The following is a 25,920-nucleotide window of genomic DNA, read 5'->3' on the forward strand; positions in this document are numbered from 1 at the left end:
GAGCCACTTACTCTTTTTCTTGTCTGAGTTGGAGGAATGGGCCCAAACTTCCATAAATCCATTTAAGCAATTAATGTTATCCTGATACTACTTTTTCATTTTGTGGATCGCTCCCTCAGAAAGAGATTCTGTAGCAGAATCAGTTCCTATTCCAAAATCTTTCCCACACATTCTTTTTGTGAATTCTGGTAGCCCATGGGCCACAGTTGAGAACTACAGACCCAAGTCACGGAAGTTAGGTGAGCCCTGAAAGATGTGGGGGAGAGTTGTGGTGGTAAACCAGCTAAACATACATAGTGCCACTGACCTTTGTCCTTTTTGAAGGTTCTACAGTAGAGTCCCTTTGCGACGATGTTGTGTCTGTCCTCACTGTGCTCTGTGAGAAGCTTCAGGCTGTCATAAAGTAAGTGGGTTATTTAGCTATAATTCATATTTGTTGCTGCAGATTTTCTTGTGGAACATCACTTATAAATGACCGTACTGTCCTCATTCTAGGATAACAAGGCAAACAATTCTTGCACTAAGTTACTTGTCAGAGGTACCTTGCCCTCTGTTGGATTGATCATGTTGTATTAATTTAGCCCACAATTGTGGTGAAAAATTGATTTATCACCCACATACACAGTTTCGCTTTAAAGAAACTCCAGTAAGTGATAGCAACCCTTATTGTAAATAGATTCTGTATAGTAACAACACCTTTCAGAAAAATGCTTGCTTTTTTGCTATGCTGTGCATAATGAACACATCCACAGAAGAGAGAGGGAGAAAGACAACAAATAGTATAGCAAGACTAAAATACAATGATCTCTTGGAAGGTATTACTGGTATTCCCTAACCTAAATATTGGGAATATAATGACCAGTTTACTCAGATAACGCTAATTATTTGCAAATGGTAAGTTTTCTTGTGAACTACAACCACCATATGTACGATAATATTTCATTAAAATACCATGATGCTATACATTTGAATATTGATCCAGATTCTCAGGTGGTTTTAAAATGCACAGCTTCATTCAAGTCATGAAAGATGATATTCAAGTTTAAATGGTTTATTTATCATCATTATTATAGTATTAGCGTGTTTTTTATAGAAGTCAATGGAGCTTTGCTGATTTGCACAAACTGAGGATCTGGCCCGCTGATTCTTTAATATCTCTAATACTATTTTCCAGATTCCTGAGCATGCCTTAGATGGAACAGAGACTGAATAAACTATCAAAAACATAATAATTACTGATTTACCCTCCCTGTGACCTTTCAATGAAAGAATTCAAAGCAGATCACCAAGGCGATCATTATTATCCCTATTTTACACAGGGGGAAATTGAAGCATACAGAGAAGGGACTTGCCCAAGATCACACAGTGAGTCAGTGCCATAAGGCCAGATTCTGTGAATTACACGTGGCCATGCCTTGAGAGTGGCACAGAGCCATACAGCTCTGGAAACCCAGGCCCTTCTGGAGCTGTCCAGCACTCCGGAGAAGTGCACACGCTGCACCATTTCTTGAGGACTAAATGTAGCCAGTTTTCATTTTTAATGCATTATGAATTAACTGAAAAGGTTTCTGGATGTGATCCTACAATTCTTATTCTCATGAGTAGTCCTGGCTTGTGCAAGTAAATCCATAGATACTAGTGGGACTGTGTAGGTGAGTATCGACTACCTACAGGAGTCAGGTTTGCAGGATCAGGCTTTTCATTTGCAATTTGTTGCTCTCCATTTCCTAATATTAACCTTACTTAAGAACAGGGTAGACTGTGGATTTATTCAAAAAATGTCATTTCGAAATTCCTTTGACTTCAGTGGGATCCACACAGATGCAAGGCTCTGTCAGTCCTGTAGTTGCTTACAAAATCAGAACCTAAGGCCCTTATCCTGCAAAGACTTCCTTATGTGCTGAACTTTACACACTGTGAATAATCCCATTGCGAGAGGGAGCATTGCAGTTGACTTCAGTGGAGTTAGGATTTCACCCACAATATATAAAGTTAAACCCATGTATAATTCTTTGCGAGATTGGGGCTAAGAATGGAAACCTGCACATGGGTAACATGGTTCCTGTAGTAACCAATTTATGTATCCAAACATGCAAAATTCCAGAGTTTCACATGTTTCAGTACCATTATATGAATAGTTTGTAGAAAGCAACGTTTTGTGGCCTCAGAATAGCCTACAATCTAATTGAAGTACTCTGAAATAAGTTGAATGAAAAAATCCTAGCTGTGGTATTTTAAGCCAAGCCCTGCTAACATTCTACTAATTAATCAACCAGGAAAAAAACCCAAACTGTGAGAAAATAAGTTAGTCAAAATGAAAAAGTAGCATAAAAGCAATATGGGGCAATTATTTCAGAGGTATAAATATGACAAACTAAAATCTTGGTGAAAATTTGAGAGACATTTGGAGGGAAAAAAGTTATTTTTAATTAACAACACCGCCTCCATATCATTAAAACTAAGCTCTCTCTTGCTACTACTCTTCTGCTTGGTTACAAAAGACTATGGCTTCAGTGAAAAGGGAAAAGGAGCTGTTAGAAGCTGTTTTACATGGTACAAAATTAAAGCACAAATTGGAATGGACAAGTTTGTTAATGAGCAAAGAGGCATCGATCAGTGTGAGCAGTAGGAAGCGCACACAAAATTTCCCTGGATGTTCTGGAAATCATTTGGAGAGGGGGGGCTACATGCACATTTAGGGGGCAATAATTTAGGTGTTCAAAATTGTGTGCACAAAAATAATGATGTTTTCAGTTGTCCTAGGCACTTCACCCTCTGCAACAAACTGGAGTTTTGTCTGTGTGCTAACTATTTTTTTAATGTCATCTGATAGGCAGTGCCCCCAAAAATATAACCATTTCAAATCACTGGGGATGTAATACCAAAACTAAACTACTTAACAGGAGCTCTCCTAAAAACTGTTGACTTGAAAATGAATAAAGGAAAGAAAGATCCTTTGTGAAGTTTATCTGCAATCCCAACTCCCCAGGAGACTGCACTGAATTAGAACAGATTTTGTACTCATCTACAATATGCCTTAAAGAGATTAATAGAACCTAAAAATATGGTCAGTGAACCATGATTTACTGCAGTAATATATCCAGGTAGCACAGAAGCACTAACTGGTAATTCTGCACCTATTTTCTTAATTGGGTCTTTTAATTAACAAAGAAACATAATGAAGGATTCTAATTAGTTCTGGAGGAAAACAAATGTAGCTGGCTTGTTAAAAAACTTACTGAAGTAATTATGTGGGAGGCTGGGAGTAGAAAGCTGTTCTTCCTTTCAGCCAATGATTGTTTCTCCTCAGAAACAACCTGTCAGAGAGATTCACCCTGTGCAGCCTTTGGGTCACAGAGGCAAGGCTTTGGGTTATTAAACTGTCTGCTCTACTCTCCTAGCCTGATGATTACTTTAACACACTGTTCTTAATTTCAAGCATATTGGTATTTGCTTCTGAGGGAGGTAAGGCATGGGTGATGAAAGAGGGGTTAAGGGAGATGAATTCTGGTCATTATGGTTCCCAGGGCCCTGAAACAATGAAACCTGCTCTAGCAGGGTTATTAGCAGATGGGCAGCACTGAGGTATACAGCAATATAGGCTATTTGCCTACTGCAGATCAACTTCATCCTGGTGGAGAGATGTTTTTGTAGTAAATAGACCTTGGAAAGAATTCAGAGGCAAGGGTATCTGTGGATCAAAAATCCATGAATGCCATATAAGTAACATGTTCCGTGTGTGTGTGTGTGTGTGTGTGTGTGTGTGTGTATATATATATATATGTGTGTATATATATATATTGGATTTATGAGACTCTCATATGAAGTAGTGCGGGAATGGCCCATTTCTTATATGCCACTCCATATCTTTATGAAACACATGCAAAGAAAGTAGGCCGTCATTTTCAAACCATCCATAATATGGATTTAGGTATCTAGTTTTACACCCTCAAACTTCAAATTGTTGGCCAACAGACATATGAAAGATGTCTTTTCTACTTAGGGATAATTCATTTGGCAAGCCACAGAGAAATATATTCAGCAAAAGAACCAGGAAAAAAGCAAAGATGATGGATCAAGATGAGTCATGTCTCTATAGCTTTGACTACTTTTTGTTGTACCTCAGAAAATATGGTTTCATAGCCTTCACCTTATCAAAAACAATAATCCAAAAGGAATGGAAAGATCCCTCCCTGACTTGCTGAGTGAAAAACAGAATGTTAATCCTAATGGAAAAAAATTATCTTTACATGGTGAAGCAACTTTAAACCTATCTATTGTCTTAACCCTTGCAGTTAATTCTCAAAATATGCATAAGAACATGTTCTGTTTGTGGTGTCTACAGATCCTTCCATATACTTTTCTTGAGACTCATCTTGATATTAAGATTGTAGCTGACTGACCAGGGGTTCTCAAACTTCATTGCATTGCAACCCCCTTCTGACAACAAAAATTACTACAAGACCCCATGAGGGGGGAATGAAGCCTGAGCCCGTATGAGCCTGGGGGGGACGAATGCTGAAGCCAGAGCCCCGCTGCTCAGGGCAGGGGGGCGAGAGCCAAAGCCCAAGGACTTCAGCCATGGGCGGAGTAGGGCCTGTAGCCCATGCCCTGCCACCCAGGGCTGAAGCCTGAGCCCTGCTGCCCAAGACTGAAGCCGAAGCCAGCCCCAGACGGTAGGGTTCAGGCTTTGGCTCTGGGCCCTAGCAAGTCTAATGCCAGCTGTGTTGACCCCATTAAAATGGGGTCGCAACCCACTGACCCACAGTTTGAGAACTTGAGAATTAGACCTCAAAAGTCATATTGACCCCAGAGTCTAGGTTTCCTGATTTTTGCATTCTTTGCCATGATTTCTGTCATCAGAAGAACAGAAAAGGATGACAGCAGAAAGAGAGAGAGGGAGAGAAAGAGGCAGAAAATAAGATATCTGTGTAGTAATAAGAATGTTAGGCAGCTGCTGAGTGTTCTCAGTTTGCATGAAGAGTCTGTAACAACTCTAGTGGGGTTTGAAGAGGTTTCTATTCATTTGTGCAAAAATCCCATCTTCTTCTGTGTTAAGTCAAATTTAGATAATGACATCTGTCTTCTATCTACTTTTTCTTTTCTTTTTTAAGAGGATATTTATTCCTCATTTCTCGTGAAATGGGACGAGCTAATCACCCTGTTGTTTTCTCTACTGCCTGCTTTTACTGACTGTCATTAAGTTCAGAGCAAATGGGGTGATAAAGAGGATCACACATTTGAAATCCATACCATTTTCAGGCAGATGCAAAATAACACTGTGCTATAAATTACAGGATAACATGCAGATGAACTAATACAGTTCTCCAAACAGAATGATGATGATGATAAAGTCTCAAAAATACTTGTTTTAGTCATATTTGAACATTCTTTATTTCTGTTTGTCAGTGAAAATCAGCAACTGCAGCTTCTCTACCTGGAATGTATTCTCTCAATGCTAAATAGTTCCTCTCCCGGCATGCACAACCACAGAGGATTCACTGACCTTATTTGGTGAGTACACGTTTTGCACCTTCCTATGAAGAGAATGGGAGCTTAGATTTCCACTGATTTAATGTTTGGGGGTGGGGGTTCACCTGAGCAAACATAACCCCCTGCACCACCACCACCACCAGATTTGACATTATAGAAGCCATGCCCGGCCCTCACTGGAAAGCTCTTCATTAAAACTTCGTTGGGTAATACAGGTTGCTGAGCACTGGGTCCAGCTATATGAAACCCTATAGTAAATCTCATCATTATTATGGAATCCCAGTTATTTAGGCCTTGAAAGGAGTTCATTGATCACTTTATGTATCTTTTTGCAACAGTGCAGGACTGAACTCTGCACTCAACATACACATTTTATTTAAATTCAACCAGAAGTGACTGGGCTCAGGAGTGGTACTTATGTAATAGGGAATAATCATTTGCATCACTACCTGAGTTACTGGCCTGTGCTACACAGGCCAGTGAGATTAGACGATCCTAATTGTCCCTTCTGGCTTAAAAATCTGAGTCTAGTATATTCTTGAAGGCTCTGGTGATGATGATACCGCCAAGACCCATTTTATCAAGTTATTCCCCTGTCTAATTCATCTTACTACAAGGTCCCCTTTTTTTCATTTTCAAGCCATTAACTATTTTACTATATGGTGTACCACCTGCTCAAATCACCTGAATGAATCCTTACCCAACTTTCTGACTGTGGCAACGCCTGTCTATAGTGCTTAGATGCCTGGCTCCCAAGAATGGTGTTAGAAATAAGGGAAAAGTGTAATTAACATAAAGTCTACCAAAGTCTGCAAAGAGCAGCAATGTCCAGCCTGTGGCCTGTGACGCTCTAAATCTCCCTTGAGGGTGGCTGTGTTGAGATGCAAATGTGCATGTGATTGTGAATTGAAAATGTGTTCCATGAGCTACTGCACCCTGTGATTTTTAAATAGAAGTGTTTGAATCAGGCCCACCTCTCTGGGGAAAAGGTAGGAGCATGGCTTTTCCAGCTCCCTTCCACCACTTCCCCTGCAGTCCAGACACAGGTCTGGCAAGAGCCGGGGAAGCTCTAAGTAGCAGCTGTCACTTCCCCAATGCAGATGTTTAGCGGCTACTCTGAGGACCACCTACTGCATCACAGGGTTGGAAGGACAGAGTACTTCTGGCTACTCCATTGCCTGCTCACTTGAGTGTTGGAGCCCTGCCACGAGCAGGGTGGGAGCTTTACTGGTGTTGTACAAGCCTAGGAGAGCGCTTAGCGTGCGCATGCACACACACAAACACAACCACCACAGCGCAGGAGAGGGGAAAAGGAGCTGAGAACCAACAACCGGTTACAGCTTCCTGATTCTCTGCCCCAGTCCTGTCACAGGTTAAAGCAGGCTGACGACTACTCTAACTTGTCCCAGCTGCTGTATGGTCCGTCAGGGACCATGTGCCAGCTGGGAATAGCCAGAGTACAGTTCATTCCAGCCACCTTCACTCTGCACCCCTGACATGCCCTCTGTGCCAGACGATGAAGAGAGAGAGGCATAGGAGTCAGCCGTGCTAGCTTTTTGCCCATAGGGGACTTTCTCATCCTAGGGGAATCCCCAGCAGGGAGCTTGCTGGTGGTTTCTGCTCCTTTATGCTACTCCTTTTGGCCCTCAGGCTGAAAAGATTAGACAGCAAGAGTATAGAGCTTCTTTTAGATGAACACCGTCAGCTAGAGAAAGAAGACAGTAGAGGGTAGATAATCCTCCCCATTACAGATATGGACAGTAGTTATGCGCACCTGGTACAGAGGGCTAGCAGGGAGCACTTTTAATACAATGGCTGTGATGGATTGCAAGGAAGTGAGTCGTTACAGAGAGAGGTTGGGATGGGAATAGCCAGTGTGTCTCGGAAAATATACCGTAGCTGGTGCTGAGAAGTATTTTACATGCTTATGGTGCAATGTGGCACCTAATTACATCAAGTGGCCCTCAAATAGGCCCTTCCCATTGTGTGCTGTATCTATATTGTGTAATAGGTGTGGATCAGAGATTTAAGAGAGTAGCACAAATATGTTGCTTGAAGCTATTAATTCTGTGTGCATATTTTAAAAAGTCATTAGAAGGGATTTGAATGGCAATGGGATACATACAGGTGCTTTCGCTCTGTGTCACTAGTTTGAATCTAGCCTTGGCTGGTCCTGGGCTAAAAGTTTTTACCAAGTTGTTACAATCCTGGATGACAGGTTTCAGAGTAGCAGCCATGTTAGTTTGTATCCGCAAAAAGAACAGGAGTACTTGTGGCACCTTAGCGACTAACAAATTTATTTGAGCATAAGCTTTCGTGGGCTACAGCCCACTTCTTCGGATGCATGCAGTGGAAAATACAGTAGGAACACACACACACACACACATGAAACAATGGGTGTTACCGTACACACTATAACGAGAGTGATCAGTTAAGGTGAGCTATTACCAGCAGGAGAGAAAAAAAAACTTTTTGTAGTGGTAATCAAAATGGCCCATTTCCAGCAGTTGACAAGAAGATGTGAGGAACTGTAGGGGGGTAAAATAAACATGGGGAAATAGTTTTACTTTGTGTAATGGCCCATCCACTCCCAGTCTTTATTCAAGCCTAATTTAATGGTGTCCAATTTGCAAATTAATTCCAATTCAGCAGTCTCTCATTGGAGTCTGTTTTTGAAGTTTTTTTGTTGTAATATTTCGACTTTTAGGTCTGTAATTGAGTGACCAGGGAGATTGAAGTGTTCTCCTACTGGTTTTTGAATCCCATGTGCTCTTAGGGTGGCTGGGGCTGGATAGAGGCTCTCTCTCTCTTGTAACCAAATAATGGATCACCTGATGCAGGATTTGAAGCCACAGAGGAGAGTCACCTGATGGAGGGGGACTAGAATTTTGTCAAAGAAAGGCTCTTTTAACAGCTGTTTCGGGGCGGGGGGGGGGAGATCAGACCCTGAGAGGACTGACCAAAACCCAAAGGGCTCAGAATGGTGAGGACGCAGCGGGTTTCGCATGCAGGTTTTGTCTGTGAGTAAGGTGTGATGGGTTTCAAAACTCCTTTACAAAGTCTGTATGTCCCTGGCTTTCATTGTCACATGGTCCCTCAAAAAATAACAAGACCTGCACGCAAAACAGCTCCAGAGATACAGGAGAGTTGAGGTGTAGGGGTTGAAAAGGCTATTGTAAAGCTGTGTCTGGGAGATTTTTTTTTTCCTATTTCCACTTGTTCCTTTTTCTCTTTCCCCAGGAAGCAATTGTGTCCAGCCCTTGTAGTAATCCTGGGAAATCCAATCCATGACAAAACAATCACCTCTGCCCACAGTAGCATCTGTCTCGAGGCCGATTCGCCCTCCTCAGGGGTCGCTGATCATGGCCGAGGGTCAGGTTGCTCCTCCACAGCACCTGCCCTTAGTGGCCCCGTTGCTCGGACCATATATTACATTGCAGCGGAACTGGTTCGACTGGTGGGGTCAGTAGAATCCATGAAACCTGTGCTCCAGTCACTCTATCATCGTATGCTGCTGTATCCCCCACCCCAGCACCGAGTGGAAGCCATCAAGATCATGAAAGAGGTAGGAAAATTGAGACATGAATTCAAACAAAATGCAATGGAAGTAAACGCTTGCTAATTGTAAATTATAGTGAGTGTGTGTGTGTAGAAGTCCAGTATATGGGATAGCCATATGGATATCAAAATAATCCCTTCTGATCCGAGCTGTTACAGTCAAGGCTACACTGCTAAATGTATTTAGTGTGACCAACACTTAATACTCCTTTCTGATCATATTTGCCTCAATCATACCAGCTGCCTTGGCAACACTGGAAATATTTGTGCTGTATTACTCTGTTGGGAGCAGGTCTTGTGCCTGAGGCATAACAGTCCTGATGGGTGATAGAAAGTAAAATTATTCTGTTTCCAAGTTCTCTGGCATCTTTTCCCACTTTCTCCTCTTGCTAAAAGGAGGCAGTCAGCCTGGCACTGTAATGTTCAGAAAGCTAAGATGGATATATCTTTTGATTCAGTGCCAGGTTTTTGAGGTGCAGTAGGATAGCTACAAGGTAGCTGTCAGCTTCTTGAGCAGCCATGCCAGCTCCAGTCATTTCTCTAACTGTTCAGGGAAGTTTCTCAGTACCAGAGACACTAGAACAGGAACATAAGAATGGCCATTCTGGGTAAGACCAATGGTCCATCTAGCCGAGTGCTCTCCCCTTGTGGGTACCAGGACTTGCTGCTCCAAGAAGCAATCATTTACAGAGTCTAGAAATTTTATCTCTGCATCATGTCCTGTGAGGTGACATGTATCCAGTCAATATGAGGATGGTTGAAATCCCCCATTATTATTGCGTTTTCTATTTTTGTATCCTCTCTCATCTCCTGGAGCATTTTCACCATATTGGTCAGGTAGTCAGTAGTATATTTCTACTGCTATATCCTTATTATTCAATCATGGAAATACTATCCATAGAGATTGTATGGTACAGTTTGATTCATTTAAGATTTTTACTATATTTGATTCTATGCTTTCTTTCACATATATTGCCACTCGTCAGCCAGCATGACCTACTCTGTCATTCCTATATACTTTGTATCGTGGTATTATCATTGTTCCACCAAGGTTTTGTGATCCTCATTAAATACCAAGCACTTAAGTTCACCCATCTTACTATTTAGACTTCTAGCATTTGTATACAAGCACTTATAAAATTTGTCACTATTTAGCTGCCATTATGTGATGTAACTGAATGGGACTCTTTTTTTCATTTGACTGTTCTCTTCAGTTCCTACCTCTACTTTATCAACTTCTATCCTCTTCTCTTTTCTAGAGAATCCCCATTAATAGGTCCTCTCCTAAGGGATGTCTCTATCTGGACCATGCGCTCCTCTGCACCTGGCAGTTTTCTCCAGCCCTTAGCTTAAAAACTCCTCTATGACCTTTTTAATTTTACATGCCATCAGTCTAGGTCCATTTTGGTTTAGGTGGAACCCATCCTTCCTGTATAGACTCCTCCTTTCCCAAAAAGGTTCCCCAGTTCCTAATAAACCTAAACCCCTCCTCCCTCCACCATTTCATCCACGCGTTGAGACCCTGCAGTTCTGCCTGTCTAACTGGCCCTGTGCATGGAACAAGAAACATTTCAGAGACTGCTACCATGGCGGTCCTGGACATCAATCTCTTATCTAGCAGCCTCAATTTGGGCTCTAGGACCTCTCTCCTACCTTTCCCTATGTCATTGGTACCTACATGTACCACGACCAAGGGCTCCTCCCCAACACTGCACATAAGCCTGACTAGATGTCTCAAGAGATCCCCAACCATCTCACCCAGCATGCAATTCACCATGCCCTTCTCCCGATCATCATAAAGCCAGCTACAGTAACTCCTCACTTAAAGTCGTCCCAGTTAACGTTTCGTTGTTATGTTGCTGATCAATTAGAGAACATGCTTGTTTAAAGTTGTGCAATGCTCCCTTATAATGTTGTTTGGCAGCTGCCTGCTTTGTCCACTGCTTGCAGGAAGAGCAGCCCGTTGCAGCTAGCTGGTGGGGGCTTGGAACTAGGGTGGACCGGCAGCCCCCCTATTAGCTCGCTGCTCCCGTAAGTTCCTGTGGGGAAGCCGCCCAGCACGCTATCAAGTATTGGGCAATTGAGCTGTCCCTCCCCCCACTGCCAAGTGCTGTTCCTACCCTCTGCCTTGGAGTCTCCTGCTTCCTGTGTGGGGGGGGGAGAAAGAGGGGTGCTAATGTCAGGATGTCCCCCTCCTGCTCCTTTACCCCATCTCCACAGGGGTGGGGGGGGACACGACGGGGCTCAGGACGGAGAGAGTTTGCTGGCACCAGCAGCTGTCTCAACTTGCTGATCTACTTAAAAAGGCAATGTACTTAGAGTGAGGTCACTGTACTTAAAGGGGCAATGCTCATCTCTCACTCACACACACACAGTGTGTCTCTCTGTCTCTCTCTGCCATGCTGTCTCCCCTCCCTTCCCTCCATTCATGCTGCCTTGTAGCATGTGAGGCTATATTAACAATAATGTGTTAACCCTTGAGGGCTCAGCTGAGTGCTAGTTCATCATTTAGCAGTAAGGCATTCCCTGGGAAATATCCCACCCTCTGACTCCACCACCTCAACTAAGCTTCACAATCATCACTGGTGTGTACACTATTAAATTGTTTAAAACTTATACTGTGCATGCATGCACGCATGCACGCGCGCACACACACACACACACACACACACACAGTCTTTTGTCTGGCGAAAATTTTTTCCCTGGAACCTAACCTCCCCCCATTAATTCTTATGGGGAAATTGGATTCGCTTAACATCGTTTCTCTTAAAGTAGCATATTTCAGGAACATAACTACAAGGTTAAGCGAGGAATTACTGTATCTGTATTTCTAATGAACGAATCCCCCATTACTAGTACCTGTCTCTTCCTAATAACTGGGAGAGCCACCAAGAACCAAAAAACTTCCATGGAGCTCCTTTGAGCTGGTGCCGACTTCATGGAGTACCTTTTGCTGGGATTGTGCTTTACTTTACAGTCTCCTTCACTTGTGGCATAACAACAGACTCAACCTACATTATTGTTAAAAAATATAATGCATTTCACCCGAGGGCACTTTTATAGCTCAAGCCCACAAAAAACAGGTTGTGTAGGAGTGAAGAGTCTCTAAACAGGACATACACAGCCACTAGGTTAGTCTTCACAACTCATTGCCGTTCTGTGGGTTTGCCTTTCTTTGTGATTTAAATAATAACAAAATGTAAACCTCAACCTAAGCTTTTCCTGGGGCTTCAAATTGTTGTTAAGATTTTATAACAGGCCCACCATCCCCAAACACCTCCTTCTGGCCCTTTGCATGGCCCTCTGACCAGGTTCCTTAGAATCCCAAATAATGCCCACTATTGATTAGTAACTCAAATTCTCCATTCAATCATATTCTGCCCCTGTTGGGGGTGGGGAGTCCTCTTCAGTCTCGGTCTCTACACCGAAGGATGACAAACAAAAAGAATACCATTAAAAACTCTCTTGCCCCTGTGGCCTTATGACTTCAGTCTTTCTTCCCGTTCCTCTTGTTCCTTCATTCTGTTCTCGGGACACTGACTCACAGGGCCACCACCCTCGAGTGTTGCTCCTTCCCAGGAACTAATCCATCCCTGTAGCTTTCCCAAATCCCCTTATTTCTGGCTCTAGACAGCTACTCCTTCTTTCCTTGACTACCCTCAACTCCCTGTTTTAACTTCCTCTGTCAGCCTACCACACCCTCTCCAGATGTACCAAATGAGGGCAATCACCTCCCCGGGTGTTCATTAGCTCCCTTTCCTAGGCAGATATTCTTTACCAGCCCTGCCCTGGGCCATTCACCTTGGGTAATGGACCAAATCTCCTTACAGGGCCCAGTCAACCTGTAATTGGGTTCTTCATGCCTGACACCTATATCCCATCCTTTTGTTCCTTCTCCCGAGAGAGGCACACTACCTCCACTTTTATCTCCTGATTAGAGTTAACAAGAGCCACAGAAATTCTTCTGCATTTTTATGCAAGATGCTAGCAGCTAACAACTGGGTGACTCAGCAGATGATCCCCCCCAGCCCCATCTTGCCCTCCCTGTGTGGGGTCCTACATCTGTTATACTATCAAAGATGTTTGCTTTATGCTTAATATTTGATTTGTCTCCTATGCAGTTTCTCTGCATTTACTCTTTTGTCTGTACAAAAGTACAAAGTGAAATGCGTTTGTCTTTTGTATTTTTCAGCTTATTTTTAAAGCGTTGTAAAGCATTCTGTATTTGATTCATAGTTCAATGTATGCGGTTTCCCCAGGTCTTCCTCTTTTTTTAAAAAGAAAAGAAAGAAAGTAAGAAATGTAGCCTTAATAAATGAAATAAGATATATTTTCCTTTGATGTGACCTGTCCTTTGGCAGTGTTAGTAGCTCAGCTTCTTCTTGATCCAGATTACTCCATAGAACAAAAACTCATTTATTTAAGCTGCATACTGTTTAGATAACCCTTGGGTAACTTGGGTTTTCTTTTCTTTTAGATACTAGGTAGTCCACGACGGCTCTGTGATTTGGCAGGACCCTGCTCGTCTGAACCAGAATCCAGAAAGAGGTCAATCTCGAAAAGGAAGTCCCATCTGGATCTTCTCAAACTGTATGCTTTATTTCCTTCTTTAGCGTCTTCTCTTTTAGGTGTACACACTTGTTACAGTTAAGTATCTACTGGTAAACCATGCTACCAGGAACGTGCACAAATGAGAACCATGTAAACTTCCTTCCTAGTTAGAAATGCTAGTGAACAGAGCTGTGAAAATGGAGGAGGAATAAAATGTAGTAAAAATTAGTTTCTTAGGACCAGATTTTCAAAGGTGTTTATGTAACTAAACATACAGATAGTCCCACCTAGTGGAATTTTTTAAAACACAAAAGCAGGCTAGGTACCTAACTCCCTTGAAATCCTAAATCTACTTAAATACCTTTGAAAATCTGGCCATTAGGTCCTGACCCTGAAAACAATTATGCACATGCTTAACTTTAAGCATGAGTAGGTCCATTAGATGTTAATGGGGCTGCTCACAAACTTAAAGTTAAGCACATACATAAGCGTTGCAGGATCAGGGCCTACAACAGGCCGTTATAGCTCTGAATACACAAGAAGAGCAGATCTGTTGAGTTAGAAGGTATCATTTTGTATGGGTACTTTTAAAAATAGAGACTCATTTTACATAAATTTAGTTTTAGATCTCGATTTGCCATTTTTAAATCTAAGTTAATTACTTGGGGATATTTAATTTTTTAGTATTTATTTATTTTAAATTCAAGTTCATCTTGAAAGGAACATCAGGGTGGTGATTTGCCATGAAGAGTCTTGTAGGACTATTCCACTGTCTTTTTTTATTTCTGCTTATTATGAAAATTGATGATGTATGTTAGCAATATCAGCTTATTCTAGGAATCTGATTAATCAACTAGAATAAACTTCATTTATTTTTTTTATTTTGAAATTGTAGTATCATGGATGGGATGACTGAAGCTTGCATAAAAGGTGGTATTGAAGCATGTTATGCCTCCGTTTCTTGTGTCTGTGCCCTGCTCGGGGCATTAGATGAACTAAGCCAAGGGAAAGGCCTTAATGAGGAACAGGTCCACCTGCTTCTACGACGCCTGGAAGAATTGAGGGATGGGGCTGAGACAAGCCGAGACTCCATGGAGATCAACGATGCTGACTTTAGGTGGCAGAGGCGCATCCTGTCATCGGAACATACCCCCTGGGAATCGAGAAATGAGAAAAGTCCTGACATTAGCATTAGTGTTACCACAGATACTGGTCAAACCACTTTGGAGGGAGATATGGGGCAGACTACTCCGGAGGATAATCCTGAAGATCAAAAAAACTCTCTGCAGTCTCCAGCTGGCCAAGACTTTAAAGAGATTGGCTGTAAAGAGCCAGAATCAGAAACAATAGAGCAGCCAGATGTGGTTCAAAGGAGTCACACCATCGTTTATCCAGATATAACTAATTTCCTGTCGGTTGATTGCAGGACACGATCCTATGGATCCAGATATAGTGAAAGTAACTTCAGCGTTGATGAACAAGATCTTTCTAGGACTGAATTTGACTCATGTGATCAATATTCCATGGCAGCAGAGAAAGACTCTGGGAGGTCAGATGTCTCAGACATAGGGTCTGATAACTGTTCCCTGGCTGATGAAGAGCAGACCCCAAGGGACTGTCCAGGTCATAGGTCCTTGCGTACTGCTGCTCTCTCTTTGAAATTATTGAAGAACCAAGAAGCAGACCAGCACAGTGCCCAGCTGTTTGTACAGTCCCTTGAAGCTCTTCTTCCTCGACTTATAACACTCCATAGTGTAGAAGAGGTGGATTCAGCGCTCCAGAATTTTTCCTCGACCTTCTGCTCAGGTTTGAAAGCAGATATTTACTATGCAATCAACATGCAGTATGTTTGAAGAGCGTCTCTTCTAATAAGCAATCATAAAACACTTCTAGAATAGGCAGGCTGATGGTGTACCAAGCATATAAATGTTCTTTTAAACAAACTATTCTTTGGAGTGAAACAAAATTATCTAAAGTTTATTGAAGTCAATGAGAGTCTCTCCATTGATTTTAATAGACGGGCCCTAAATCAATCAGGAAGAAGATAAATTTTGATGTGGTAGCTAAGTTTCCCATTATATTGTACTGTACATCAAAAGAGCAGAGTGGGGTAAAACAACCTTTTCTGAGTAAGGAGAGCTTTGAATCTCCTATTCGTATAGGGATAAAAGGGGCATGAACCCATCTCCTATTTTAAAACTGATTAAATATAGCTTGCAATGCACCTGCATTAGTATTAACAATTCAAAACCTCACAAAGAAGAAACCAAAAGTCTCACAGTAGTGAATTTTTAAAAGGGTATCTGTTCCTATTACTACTCTATATGTTTCCTAAACAGAATCTCGTGCCACAGCAAGTGCAAAATAGTCAAGGGGCCTGGGCATTAAAAGAGGTCAAATAGTTACACTTAACTTTTCAGGGTGAGGATCTTTGGGAGTTTGATCTTTGCAAATTAAACAAAAGATGACCAAGTGAAAGCTGCTTTTTCTATTGAAAATATACTTTAGGCTAGTGTAAATATTTTCTATTTGTAAAGAGATTTCTTTATCCTGACAATGATCCAACATGCAAACGTTCATTAAAATATATATTTCTCTGTTTCTTAACTGATTTCGCCACAACGACCTTTACCCTTGGTCCTCTCTTTTTCATTCATTCATTCTGTCATTCATTCTGTCACACACACAGACTCAGAAATGATGCATTATATATCCTCAGCCCAAAGAATGCAGGCCAAAGAACCTCACCCAATAACTTCTGCATCAAGCCCGTACTTTCTGTTTGAGCTATAGCATCTCTTTTAGAAAGATATCTAGTCTTGACTTAGACTACAAGTACTGGAGAATCCACCACACCCATAGCTAAGCTATCACGATGGTTAATTATTCTCACTGTTAAAAATTTTCACCTTATTTCTAGTCTGATTTGGCCAAATATTAAAAAAAAAAAAAAAAAACACTCAACAAGTCATAAAAAGCTCCCAGGTATTTTTTACATGGGAAGAAATATCCTGATATTTTCATGGATCCATGGTTGCATATTATCAAGGAAAGTTGTGTCCTTCCAACACCTGTGTGCGAGTCTGAGTTGATGAGTCAGTGTTTAAAAGATCTGTTGCTGTTTTCTTTGTGAAGGTCACAAATGGAAAGCTTAGCTTCCATAAAGAACCCAGTTACTAAGCAAAAGATCTGACTGACAGCTACAGTAGATACAGTTAAATCCATTAAGTGTGGATGCTAACAAGCTAACTTGTGAATTTTCAGTAAATCTGTGTTTCAACAGAGAACCTCCATCCTACCTGCTTTGTTCCATTTATATTTTTTATTATGCACTGGGACAATGCAGTACAGTATTATTTATAATAGTGTCTTTCATACCAGCTATGTCCCAAAATACTTATACAATTATAGAATTGAAAAACAGCTGAGCGCATGAATTTATGAGGTATAGAGAAGGGAGTACAGATGTGTTTTCAGATGAGATTTGAAAAAAAAAAAAAAGATGTGAAGTCAGCCAGGTAGAGAGATACAGGAAAGGTAAGAGTCAGAAATATGTCATTGGGAAATCTTATGATTACAATTTTAATCTTTTTTTACCCCAGAAAAATCTTCTCCTATTTGTTGCTGGATCAAAACAGTGACAACGAAAACTAATAGCACTAAGTTGGGTGCTTGTTTATACAGTATAATTTAATACTTCATTACCAAAAAGCTCTCGGCACACAATCTTGATTTAAACAAAATATTAAATCTGTGTGGTATGACTTCTGTGACCTGTCTACACAAATGAACTGTTGTCCACATCCAGACAATGAGTTAGTTTGTTATGGGTGCAGCTTTTTATAATTAAAATTAGTAACCAATATTCCTTAAACGCAGACACAACTATTTTCAGAACAGTACCAGGGAGTTAATTCTAACAAACCAGACATCATTGTTTGGATAATCAAGCAAGACAGTTAGCACAGTTTATCAGTCATCTATCATATTCTGTTAGTGGCAGGGTTTTAAGGTGTTTATGCCTTGCAGATAGTTCATGAATGCAGGCCTACACATTAGCTTCTAGTTTCCTTTTTGAGCCTGAGCATCTGCTCATCCATTAAATGTACTTGAGGGAACTGCCACTTTCCCATATTTTAGAGGCATTGGTAACTCAGGGGGTCAGATTTTCAAACACTTTGGGCACACAAATGCATACTAATTTGTATGCATGCTTAGCCATTTTCTTTTGCAAATTATTGCAGTAATTGTGCACATTGGTTTGGTGTGCAATTTTGTATGCATTTTATATGCAAAATTTTGTGCCTAAGATAATAGTCCATATTTTCTTTAAAATACTTCTTGAATGCCTTATTCTTTCATGCATTTGATGTATCTTTTATAAGCTGACCTTAAATTGCAAATAGATATATTGTAGCTGCAAGTTTCATTATCATGGTCTCAATCCACCAAAGCACTTAGAGACACGCTTAACTTTAAACACATGGGTAGTTCCGTTGCAATCACTGGGACTACTCATAGACTTAAAGTTAAAAACATGGTGAAGTGTTTTGCCAACCTGGGGCCTATTACAAGACAAGATAAAGATTTCTGCCAGGTGTGACCACAGGAATATCAAACATTCTCCCCCTCACAAGTAATGTGGAAATCTTTGTGGACACAATACGTGTCCAGTCCCATCACTCCTTTTCCACACACACCATTCCCTTAGACAGTTATTCATATTTTAGACCCACCCGTGAACAATTATTCACTTTCTAAATCCGCCCTCAAACAGTTATTCACCTTATCCACGCCCCCAAAGTGACGTCAATGGAAAGTCCAAGGAGGCAGCAGCACAGAACTTTCAAACCCTCACGAGGCAAGAAAATCATTATTTTTTTTTTCTGTGTGTGGTTTTTTTTTTTAATGTTATGGTTTATTGTATTTTTTTTTTATCTTGTCTAAGAACAGGCATGATCTTTATGGTGGGAGGAGTATACTCGCAATAAACCACTGGGTAGTTATCAAATGACTCAGCTTTGCTGAAACATATAACCAACCTCAGAAGCGGTTTCTTGCTTCATATCAAATACTCCTCTAGGATGATCATTATCCCTTAATCAATCAATTAATATTCTATAAGTGGAGTTTAACAACAGAAGTGAAGGCCCTAAAATACTGTGGCCATCTATAGTTTAAAATCAAAAACAAGGATTCAGATAAATATTCCAGTTACTTGACTTCTGTTTTCCTACCAATAAGTCAACTAATTAACCCTGAAGAACATGTATAGTTCTGTCTAATATCTGCCTGAGAAGGAGGGATCATGCCATTATGAAAATGGTCAGACAACATAGTTACATATAAATACGTAACGCACCTGATTTTCAGAGGTACTGAGCAGTCACAGCTTCTGTTGAAGTCAAGTGGAGTTGGGAGTGTTTTGCACATCTGAAAAGCAGCTGTTTATGCTACTTACATGAGCTGTCCAGCATTTGCTGACAATTTGAGGTGTGCCAAGTTCCAGCCACGTTAGCACTAAATATTTCTCCCTGTAATTCTAATTTTAGGTTAAAGAGTGGATGATGTTACGAGGCTTGATCCTGCAAGGCGCTGAGCATTTTGCTCCTGATTTTACAGAGCATTTAACATGTGCTTAACGTTAAACATACCAGTTGGCCTTTTGAAGTCTTGGACTAGTCATATGGTTAAAGTTAAGTGCTTGTTTAAGGACTTTGCTGGACTAGAATCAGAGTATTCAGCACCATTCAGGATCAAACTCAAGATAGCAATGGGGAAAAATATTGATTATATTAATGTTCACGATAGACACATATAATATATATTCATTACTACTGAAAGGCCTGTGTTTTACTAGAATTAGGTTACGATTGTGACAGAGCAAAATCTATTTGAAGTGTGAGGGCTCACTCTGCCTTTTCATTAGATATGATGTTCTCACCAGGATTTGAGGGGAACCCCAATTTCAGCTTCCAGACTCTGATGAATGCAGACAGTATCTACATGGTCTCGCACTATACCCTTCTGCTCAATCTGAAGTTATCCAACTCTGACTACTACAGGAAGAAACCTTCCCAAGCACCGGTGTTGCAGGTGAGTGAGGAATATAGAACAAACCATGGTGAGAAGTAACAATTTCTGTGGGTGACTGATGAGGCAGTATTTATTTTATTTGGAGCAGCTGAAATATGTTCATTTCCTATCAACCATTTGAGAGTAGGCTGAGAAACTAACCTGATACTTTCAAATAATGAAGCTACTATAAGCTATTCACTAAATTTGACCTAAATTTGAAAATCATTTTTGTTACACACACCCGAAATGCATTTTTTGATGAATAAACTATTGGCCAAAATAAATTCACCTAGCTCTAGTTGACATCATTTGGGGCAGGAGGGGGGAAACCGTCCTTACCAGTAATATCAAAGAGTATTTCGATTCCAGTGATTATCAAAACTAATCCTTGAACATTATTAACATTTCCCATATGTTTTTATCAGTTATAATAATTCAGTCCTTACAAAATTTCCATTGAAGTCTCTAGGGGGTGGACCCCTTGCACCAGGCCTGAACTTGGCCTTGTGTGTCACTGGGAGTTTGGCCTGAGTAAGGACTTCAGGAATGGGCCCTGTCTCATTAAGGGCTTAGTTGCTACTGCAGAGCCTATGGAGAGCAGCAGGTGTCATCACATCTCCCTGCACTCGGGTCCTACTCAATAGGCTGATGTTGAGGGTATTGGACCATGGCCTGCCTGCCTCCCACGCCCTTTTTGGGTCTTGTACAGCCCGGGAGAAGTATTGAAGGACCTGTCCCACCAGTTCCCTCACCACAGGAACTGTAATTGTGCCTGTCTCCTACATGAGCTGCCATAAAGAGAGTGAAAAGCTCCTTGCACCATCTCACTTGCCGTTGTCCAGGTGTGTATGGGCCAGGCACAATCTAGTCCTAGGGCAGTTCTTACTCTTACAGAAGCTCCATACCCCCATCCTTTTCCTCCTCATTTCTTCTGCAGTCTGATGCACTCAGAGAGGAGTAGTGGATCTGCTGTCTGAGGCTTACATTCTGGTGACTGACTGTCGTATTACATTTGGATTTGTATTGTTCTCTGCAGAAGGAGTTTATGAAGCAGGTTCAGGCCAGTGGAGTATTGATGGTGTTCTCTCAGGCATGGGTTGAGGAGCTCTACCATCAGGTACTGGAAAGGAACATCCTGGGAGAGGCTGGTTACTGGGGAAGCCCTGAGGAGCACCGTCTTCCGCTCATCACCATGTTGACCGGTCAGTATTATGTTACCATGGCCATATGAACACAGTATTATGCTCATAACAGTACAGATTAACTTCTAAATGCATTCTGCAGATTCCTAAAATATTAAATACTTGAACATTAGACTTCATTCAGTTACCTGTAGATCAACATGCCATAGGGCTAAAATATGGTGCTGGCTAAAATGCCAGTGGAGAAGAAATTGGATTCAGTTATGGCACATATCTGGTTGTTTAATCTGGATCAGACACTCTGTATTGAAATCCTGGATCAAATTAAAAAATACCTGATAGTACCTTGATTCCCTATGGCCCGTGTGACCAAAAACTGAATAGACGCTGAAAGGATTCTTTGTTTTTTTTTCTTTTGTTTTGTTTTGTTTTGTTTGTGTTTATGGCAGTGCTGCAAGCCCCAATGCAAAGTCATGAACATTGGAAAACCTAATTCCAACGATACATTCAAAATGATGGGGTCTAAATTAGCTATGACCACTCAAGAAGGTGATCTTGTAGTCATTGTGGATGGTTCTCTGAAAACATCTGCTCAATGTACAATGGCAGTCAAAAAAGCTAACAGAATGTTAGGAACCATTCAGAAAGGGATAGATAACAAGACAGTAAATATCATAATGTCACTATATAAATCCATGGTACGCCCACACCTTGAATACTGTGTCCAGTTCTGATCGCCCATCTCAAAAAAGATATCTTAGAATTGGAAAAGGTACAGAGAAGGGCAACAAAAATGATTAAGGGTATAGAACAGTTTCCATATTAATAGAGATTAAAAAGACGGCGACAGCTCATCTTGGAGAAGAGACAACTAAGGGAGGATATGATAGAGGTCTATAAAATTATGAATAGTGTGGAGAGAGTGAATAAGGAAGTGTTGTTTACCCCTTTGCAGAACACAAGAACAGGTGTTACCCAATGAAATAAATGGGCAGCAGGTTTAAAACAAACAAAAGGAAGTACTACACTTCACACAATGCACAGTCAACTTGCGAAACTCATTGCCAGGGGATGTTGTGAAGTCCAAAACTATAACTGAGTTAAAAAAAATTAGATAAGTTCATGGAGCATAAGTCCATCAAAGGCTATTAGCCAAGATGGCTAAGCCTCTGACTGCCAGATGCTGGGACTGGACGACAGGTGATGGATCACTCAATAATTTCCTTGTTCAGTTCATTCCCCCTGAAGCATCTGGCACTGGTCTCTGTTGGAAAACAGGATACTGGACTAGATGGACCATTGGTCTGACCCAGTATGGCCCATTTTATGTTTCTAATCAGAATCAGGGCTCAATTGTGCTAGGCAATGTAGAAACATGCTGTATAGGAATGTTCACTAACTGATTTGAATGATCAGAGCATGTTGAAAGTAGCTCTGTAGCTTTGTCAGAGACATTATAGGGACAGATCCTCAGCTGGTGTAACTGAGCTTGAGGGATTGTTTCTGGTAGATGCTGAAATGATCCTCTTTTGATATCTTGGAATCAATAACCTACTGCTGCTCCAACAATCTGTCAGCAAAAATATAAATCTAGGATTTGTGTCCAGAACATAAAGAACATGCCCTAGTGGACCAAGCACTGGACTGTAGGAGACATGGGTTCTACTCTTGGCTCTGCCATTGACCTGCTGGGTGACCTTGAACAAGTCACGTCCCTCCTGGTGCCTCAGTTTCCCCACCAGTAAAAACAGGGGCAACAACACTGACCGCCTTTGTAAAGCACTATATAAGATCTAACTGTTGCTGCTGTTATTGCTGCTCCTTGGCAGTTCTGGCCCAAAAAAACTTCCTTCTCCATTCATCAATTTTATTAATAACTGATTGAAGTCAATGGAGCTATTTCAATTTACACCAGAGAAGATGTGTTCCCGTGTTCTATAGAGTTTGTCTTCTACAGAATTCAACGGCATTTGCCTGCATAGTAGCAAGCTGCCATTATTGTTCAAAAAATGTATAGTTTTGGAAAGAAGCCAAAGGGGCTTTTAAAACTTGACGAGCACATGTAGGTAAATACTGATGAATGGGAAAGGAAGCTGTGTAACTGCCTAGAAACAGTGTGGTTCAACGCACCAAACTCTTTTGTCACAGCAGATCTCTCAGGGGGAATCTTTTGAAAAGAGCATTCCATGTTCTTTATGTTCTGGGCACACATCCTAGATTTGTATTTTCACAGGCAGATTTTTGGAGCAGCAGTAGGTCACTGGTTTCATGATATCACAGCAATGTAATGTCAGTGTACCCAGGGCTCTGTACAAGCATAAATGCTGGGAGTCTGAGCCTGCAATTTTTTCACTGATTGAACTCCCATTGACTTAGATTGATACTATGCCAGGGATCTGCTGAAATGCTACTGCTGAGACATAACTCTGCTAAGAAGCTAAAAGACCAGGACTCCTCTGACAAACACTTCAGTGCTCCCTTTAATTTCCCTAGAAAGAAAATTTAGGATGAATATTGTGAAGGAGGTGGGGATGCCTGTAATATTGTATCAGTATTCTACATTCTGTTTCAGTGTTATGTGCAATCTGAGTACACGGGGCTCATACATGTAGGGGTTTCTTGTATTAAGGAACAATAACTTCAGGTAGCCCCATTTACTGGTACATAAAGGACAGGTGTCATTCATTCTAAGGTTTTACCTCCAACAACGCTGACTTCAGTCATCCAGCTTGTAATAATGGGGGAAGGGCTGGAACATAAAACTTTGGGATGGATAAAAAGGCAGCCCCCAAAAGCAGAGACTGCTGGGGACCAGACTGAAACCCAATCCTAAAGTTTGGAGTGTCTGGGCTAAACTACTAGCCCTACCTAAGCCTATAGGTAAGATAGATATGCATGTACATCTTTTGTTGTGTTAAAAACCCTTTTCTCTGCTTCTGTTTTGTTCCTACTGTTAACATTAAACAATACTTTGTTTTGAAAAGGCTGTTTTGGGTCACTGTGTTACCCACTGGTCCCAGCTCCCAAAGGGAAGGCTTGTAGTACCCAAATCCAGATGGGCCTGCACCCCAAGCACCCACTTAGAGAGGCTAGCAGAGTCAAAGATGTAGCTTACCCTGAACTGTGACTAACACCAGGAGAAAATTTCCTATCAGTGAGGTCTACTGGACTATGGACCAAGGAAAGTGATGGATGCCCTTCTCTTTGAATCATTTAAAATTGCACTGAAGAGAACACTCAGGGATGTAATTCTTATTTACCCGAAGGCCCTTTTGCACCCTCATTAAGGTCCCTTCACACTGCCAGAGACATATAACTGAGAATCAGACCCTTACAAATATACTATCAGAAATTCTGGAATTCTCTTAGTGCAGTGGTTCAATATGAAATGTTCTTCTGACCCCATATATGTGTGTGTGTTTATTGTCTGGCAGACATTGATGGCTTGGGGAGCAGTGCTATAGGTGGGCAGCTGATGGCATCTGCATCAACACAATCTCCTCTCACCCAGAACCGGAAGACTGATGATTCTGTTGTGGCAGGTAGTGAGTCTGTATTGTGTACGTGTATGTGTCCACCATTAGTAGGCGTATAATATACAGTAGGACCCCATGGAATTTATTCAAGTGTGCAAAGGCTTCAGGCAAACGGGGGACTAAGCCCAGTGAAGTTATACCATGGATTAATTTAACCTAATGTGCATAAGTTTTGTAATCACAGCTGGTGCTGCAGCAGGCTTTAAATAGTTTAACTGTGTTTTCATATAAAGTAAAACACATTCAAGAACAAAAGATCAAACATTTGGAATGTAAAGTGGCCTAAGTCAATAAAGCCTATGCACTAGTCAAAAGATCAGATGATCCAGCAAGTAGAGAAGGAACGGGGCCTGATTCCCCTAATGACAAAGCAGCAGCTATTTCACTTTCCAGGAAAATGATGGATGCATTCCTTGCTCCAGGTGTTGCTTTTGCCCGATACCTTCTGATCGGTTGCTGGAAGAATTTGATTGATACCTTATCCACACCTTTGACTGGTCGAATGGCAGGAAGCTCCAAAGGGTTAGCATTCATCCTGGGAGCTGAAGGAGTCAAGGAGCAGAACCAGAAGGAGAAAGATTCCATTTGTATGAGCCTGGATGGACTGAGGAAGGCAGCCCGGCTGAGCTGTGCTCTAGGTATCCAGTATGGACTGAATTCCTAGATGGATTCATGTAATTGGATGGACCAGTGCATAGTAAATGTTCTTGGGCGGGGGGGGGGGAATTTGGGGAAGAGGGAAGCAAACTGGGAAGCACGGTAAAGCTGGTGTAGAAGCCCTGTTCGTGATGCTGTCTGATGGTAAGATTGCATCAATCCAAAATGAAAATGCTGATTAGACAATAACTGTTGTGCCTCTTTGTAGGGGTTGCTGCTAATTGTGCATCTGCCCTTGCCCAAATGGCTGCTGCCTCCTGTGTTCAAGAAGAGAAGGAGGAAAGAGACGCCCAAGAGCCCAGTGATGCTATAACTCAAGGTAGCTACTATTGGCCAAGTAGTCCTTATTATCTAATGTTCCTTATAATAATGACATTGTAAGGTATTTTGTTATGGGAAATGTAGGGATGGGGGGATTTCACTGCCACATTACATTGTCATGCAAATATATGGGAAGTACATCTACCGGGGAAACCATTAGTCTCACACAGACTTCACTGTACCAGGACCTTGTTATTACTTCACACTCCATTTTATTCTGTATAAATCTTCTACTGATTCAGTTGAACATCATTAAACTCAAACTGTATTTTAAAGTTTCATCTTATAAAGTTTGGGGACACAAATGCAGCCATAGTGGCACCTGAGTAATAATAACTTACATCTTATGTATCAGATACTACCGTGAGTTCAGAAGGACACCAAAATGTGCTCAGTCTTACTTATTTTCATGACATTCACTCAGCTTGCTTATTTACATATACATCCTTTACCATCACACATTCTCAGATGTTTAAAATTGCCTACCTCTAAAGTGTATTAAGTTAAGCTTGATGAAGCTGAAAAACTGTAGTAATGGGATAAAAAGTCTGTCACTTCTAGTATCACAGGGGTAGCCGTGTTAG

The 25,920-nt window shown here is 41.3% G+C and overlaps 1 protein-coding gene across 11 annotated transcripts in view; it reads left to right on the plus strand.

Moving 5' to 3' along the window:
• Positions 1-25,920, plus strand: part of ARFGEF3 (ARFGEF family member 3) — a 127,184-nt gene that overhangs the window by 69,592 nt on the left and 31,672 nt on the right. For 7 of the 11 annotated variants that reach the window (XM_065588752.1, XM_065588758.1, XM_065588759.1 and 4 more), the window contains 11 exons: positions 325-403; positions 5,410-5,514; positions 8,734-9,058; positions 13,529-13,641; positions 14,498-15,408; positions 18,380-18,463; positions 19,532-19,698; positions 20,717-20,882; positions 24,257-24,364; positions 24,781-24,996; positions 25,224-25,334. In XM_065588752.1, the coding sequence (XP_065444824.1) occupies positions 325-403; positions 5,410-5,514; positions 8,734-9,058; positions 13,529-13,641; positions 14,498-15,408; positions 18,380-18,463; positions 19,532-19,698; positions 20,717-20,882; positions 24,257-24,364; positions 24,781-24,996; positions 25,224-25,334 (2,385 nt within the window). The remainder of the gene's footprint in view (positions 1-324; positions 404-5,409; positions 5,515-8,733; positions 9,059-13,528; positions 13,642-14,497; positions 15,409-18,379; positions 18,464-19,531; positions 19,699-20,716; positions 20,883-24,256; positions 24,365-24,780; positions 24,997-25,223; positions 25,335-25,920) is intronic. The other 4 variants (XM_065588755.1, XM_008176924.4, XM_065588753.1 and 1 more) reach the window with 3 other exon arrangements.

The sequence above is a fragment of the Chrysemys picta genome, chromosome 3, assembly GCF_011386835.1.
Source record: "Chrysemys picta bellii isolate R12L10 chromosome 3, ASM1138683v2, whole genome shotgun sequence".
Taxonomy (NCBI): Eukaryota; Metazoa; Chordata; order Testudines; family Emydidae; genus Chrysemys; species Chrysemys picta.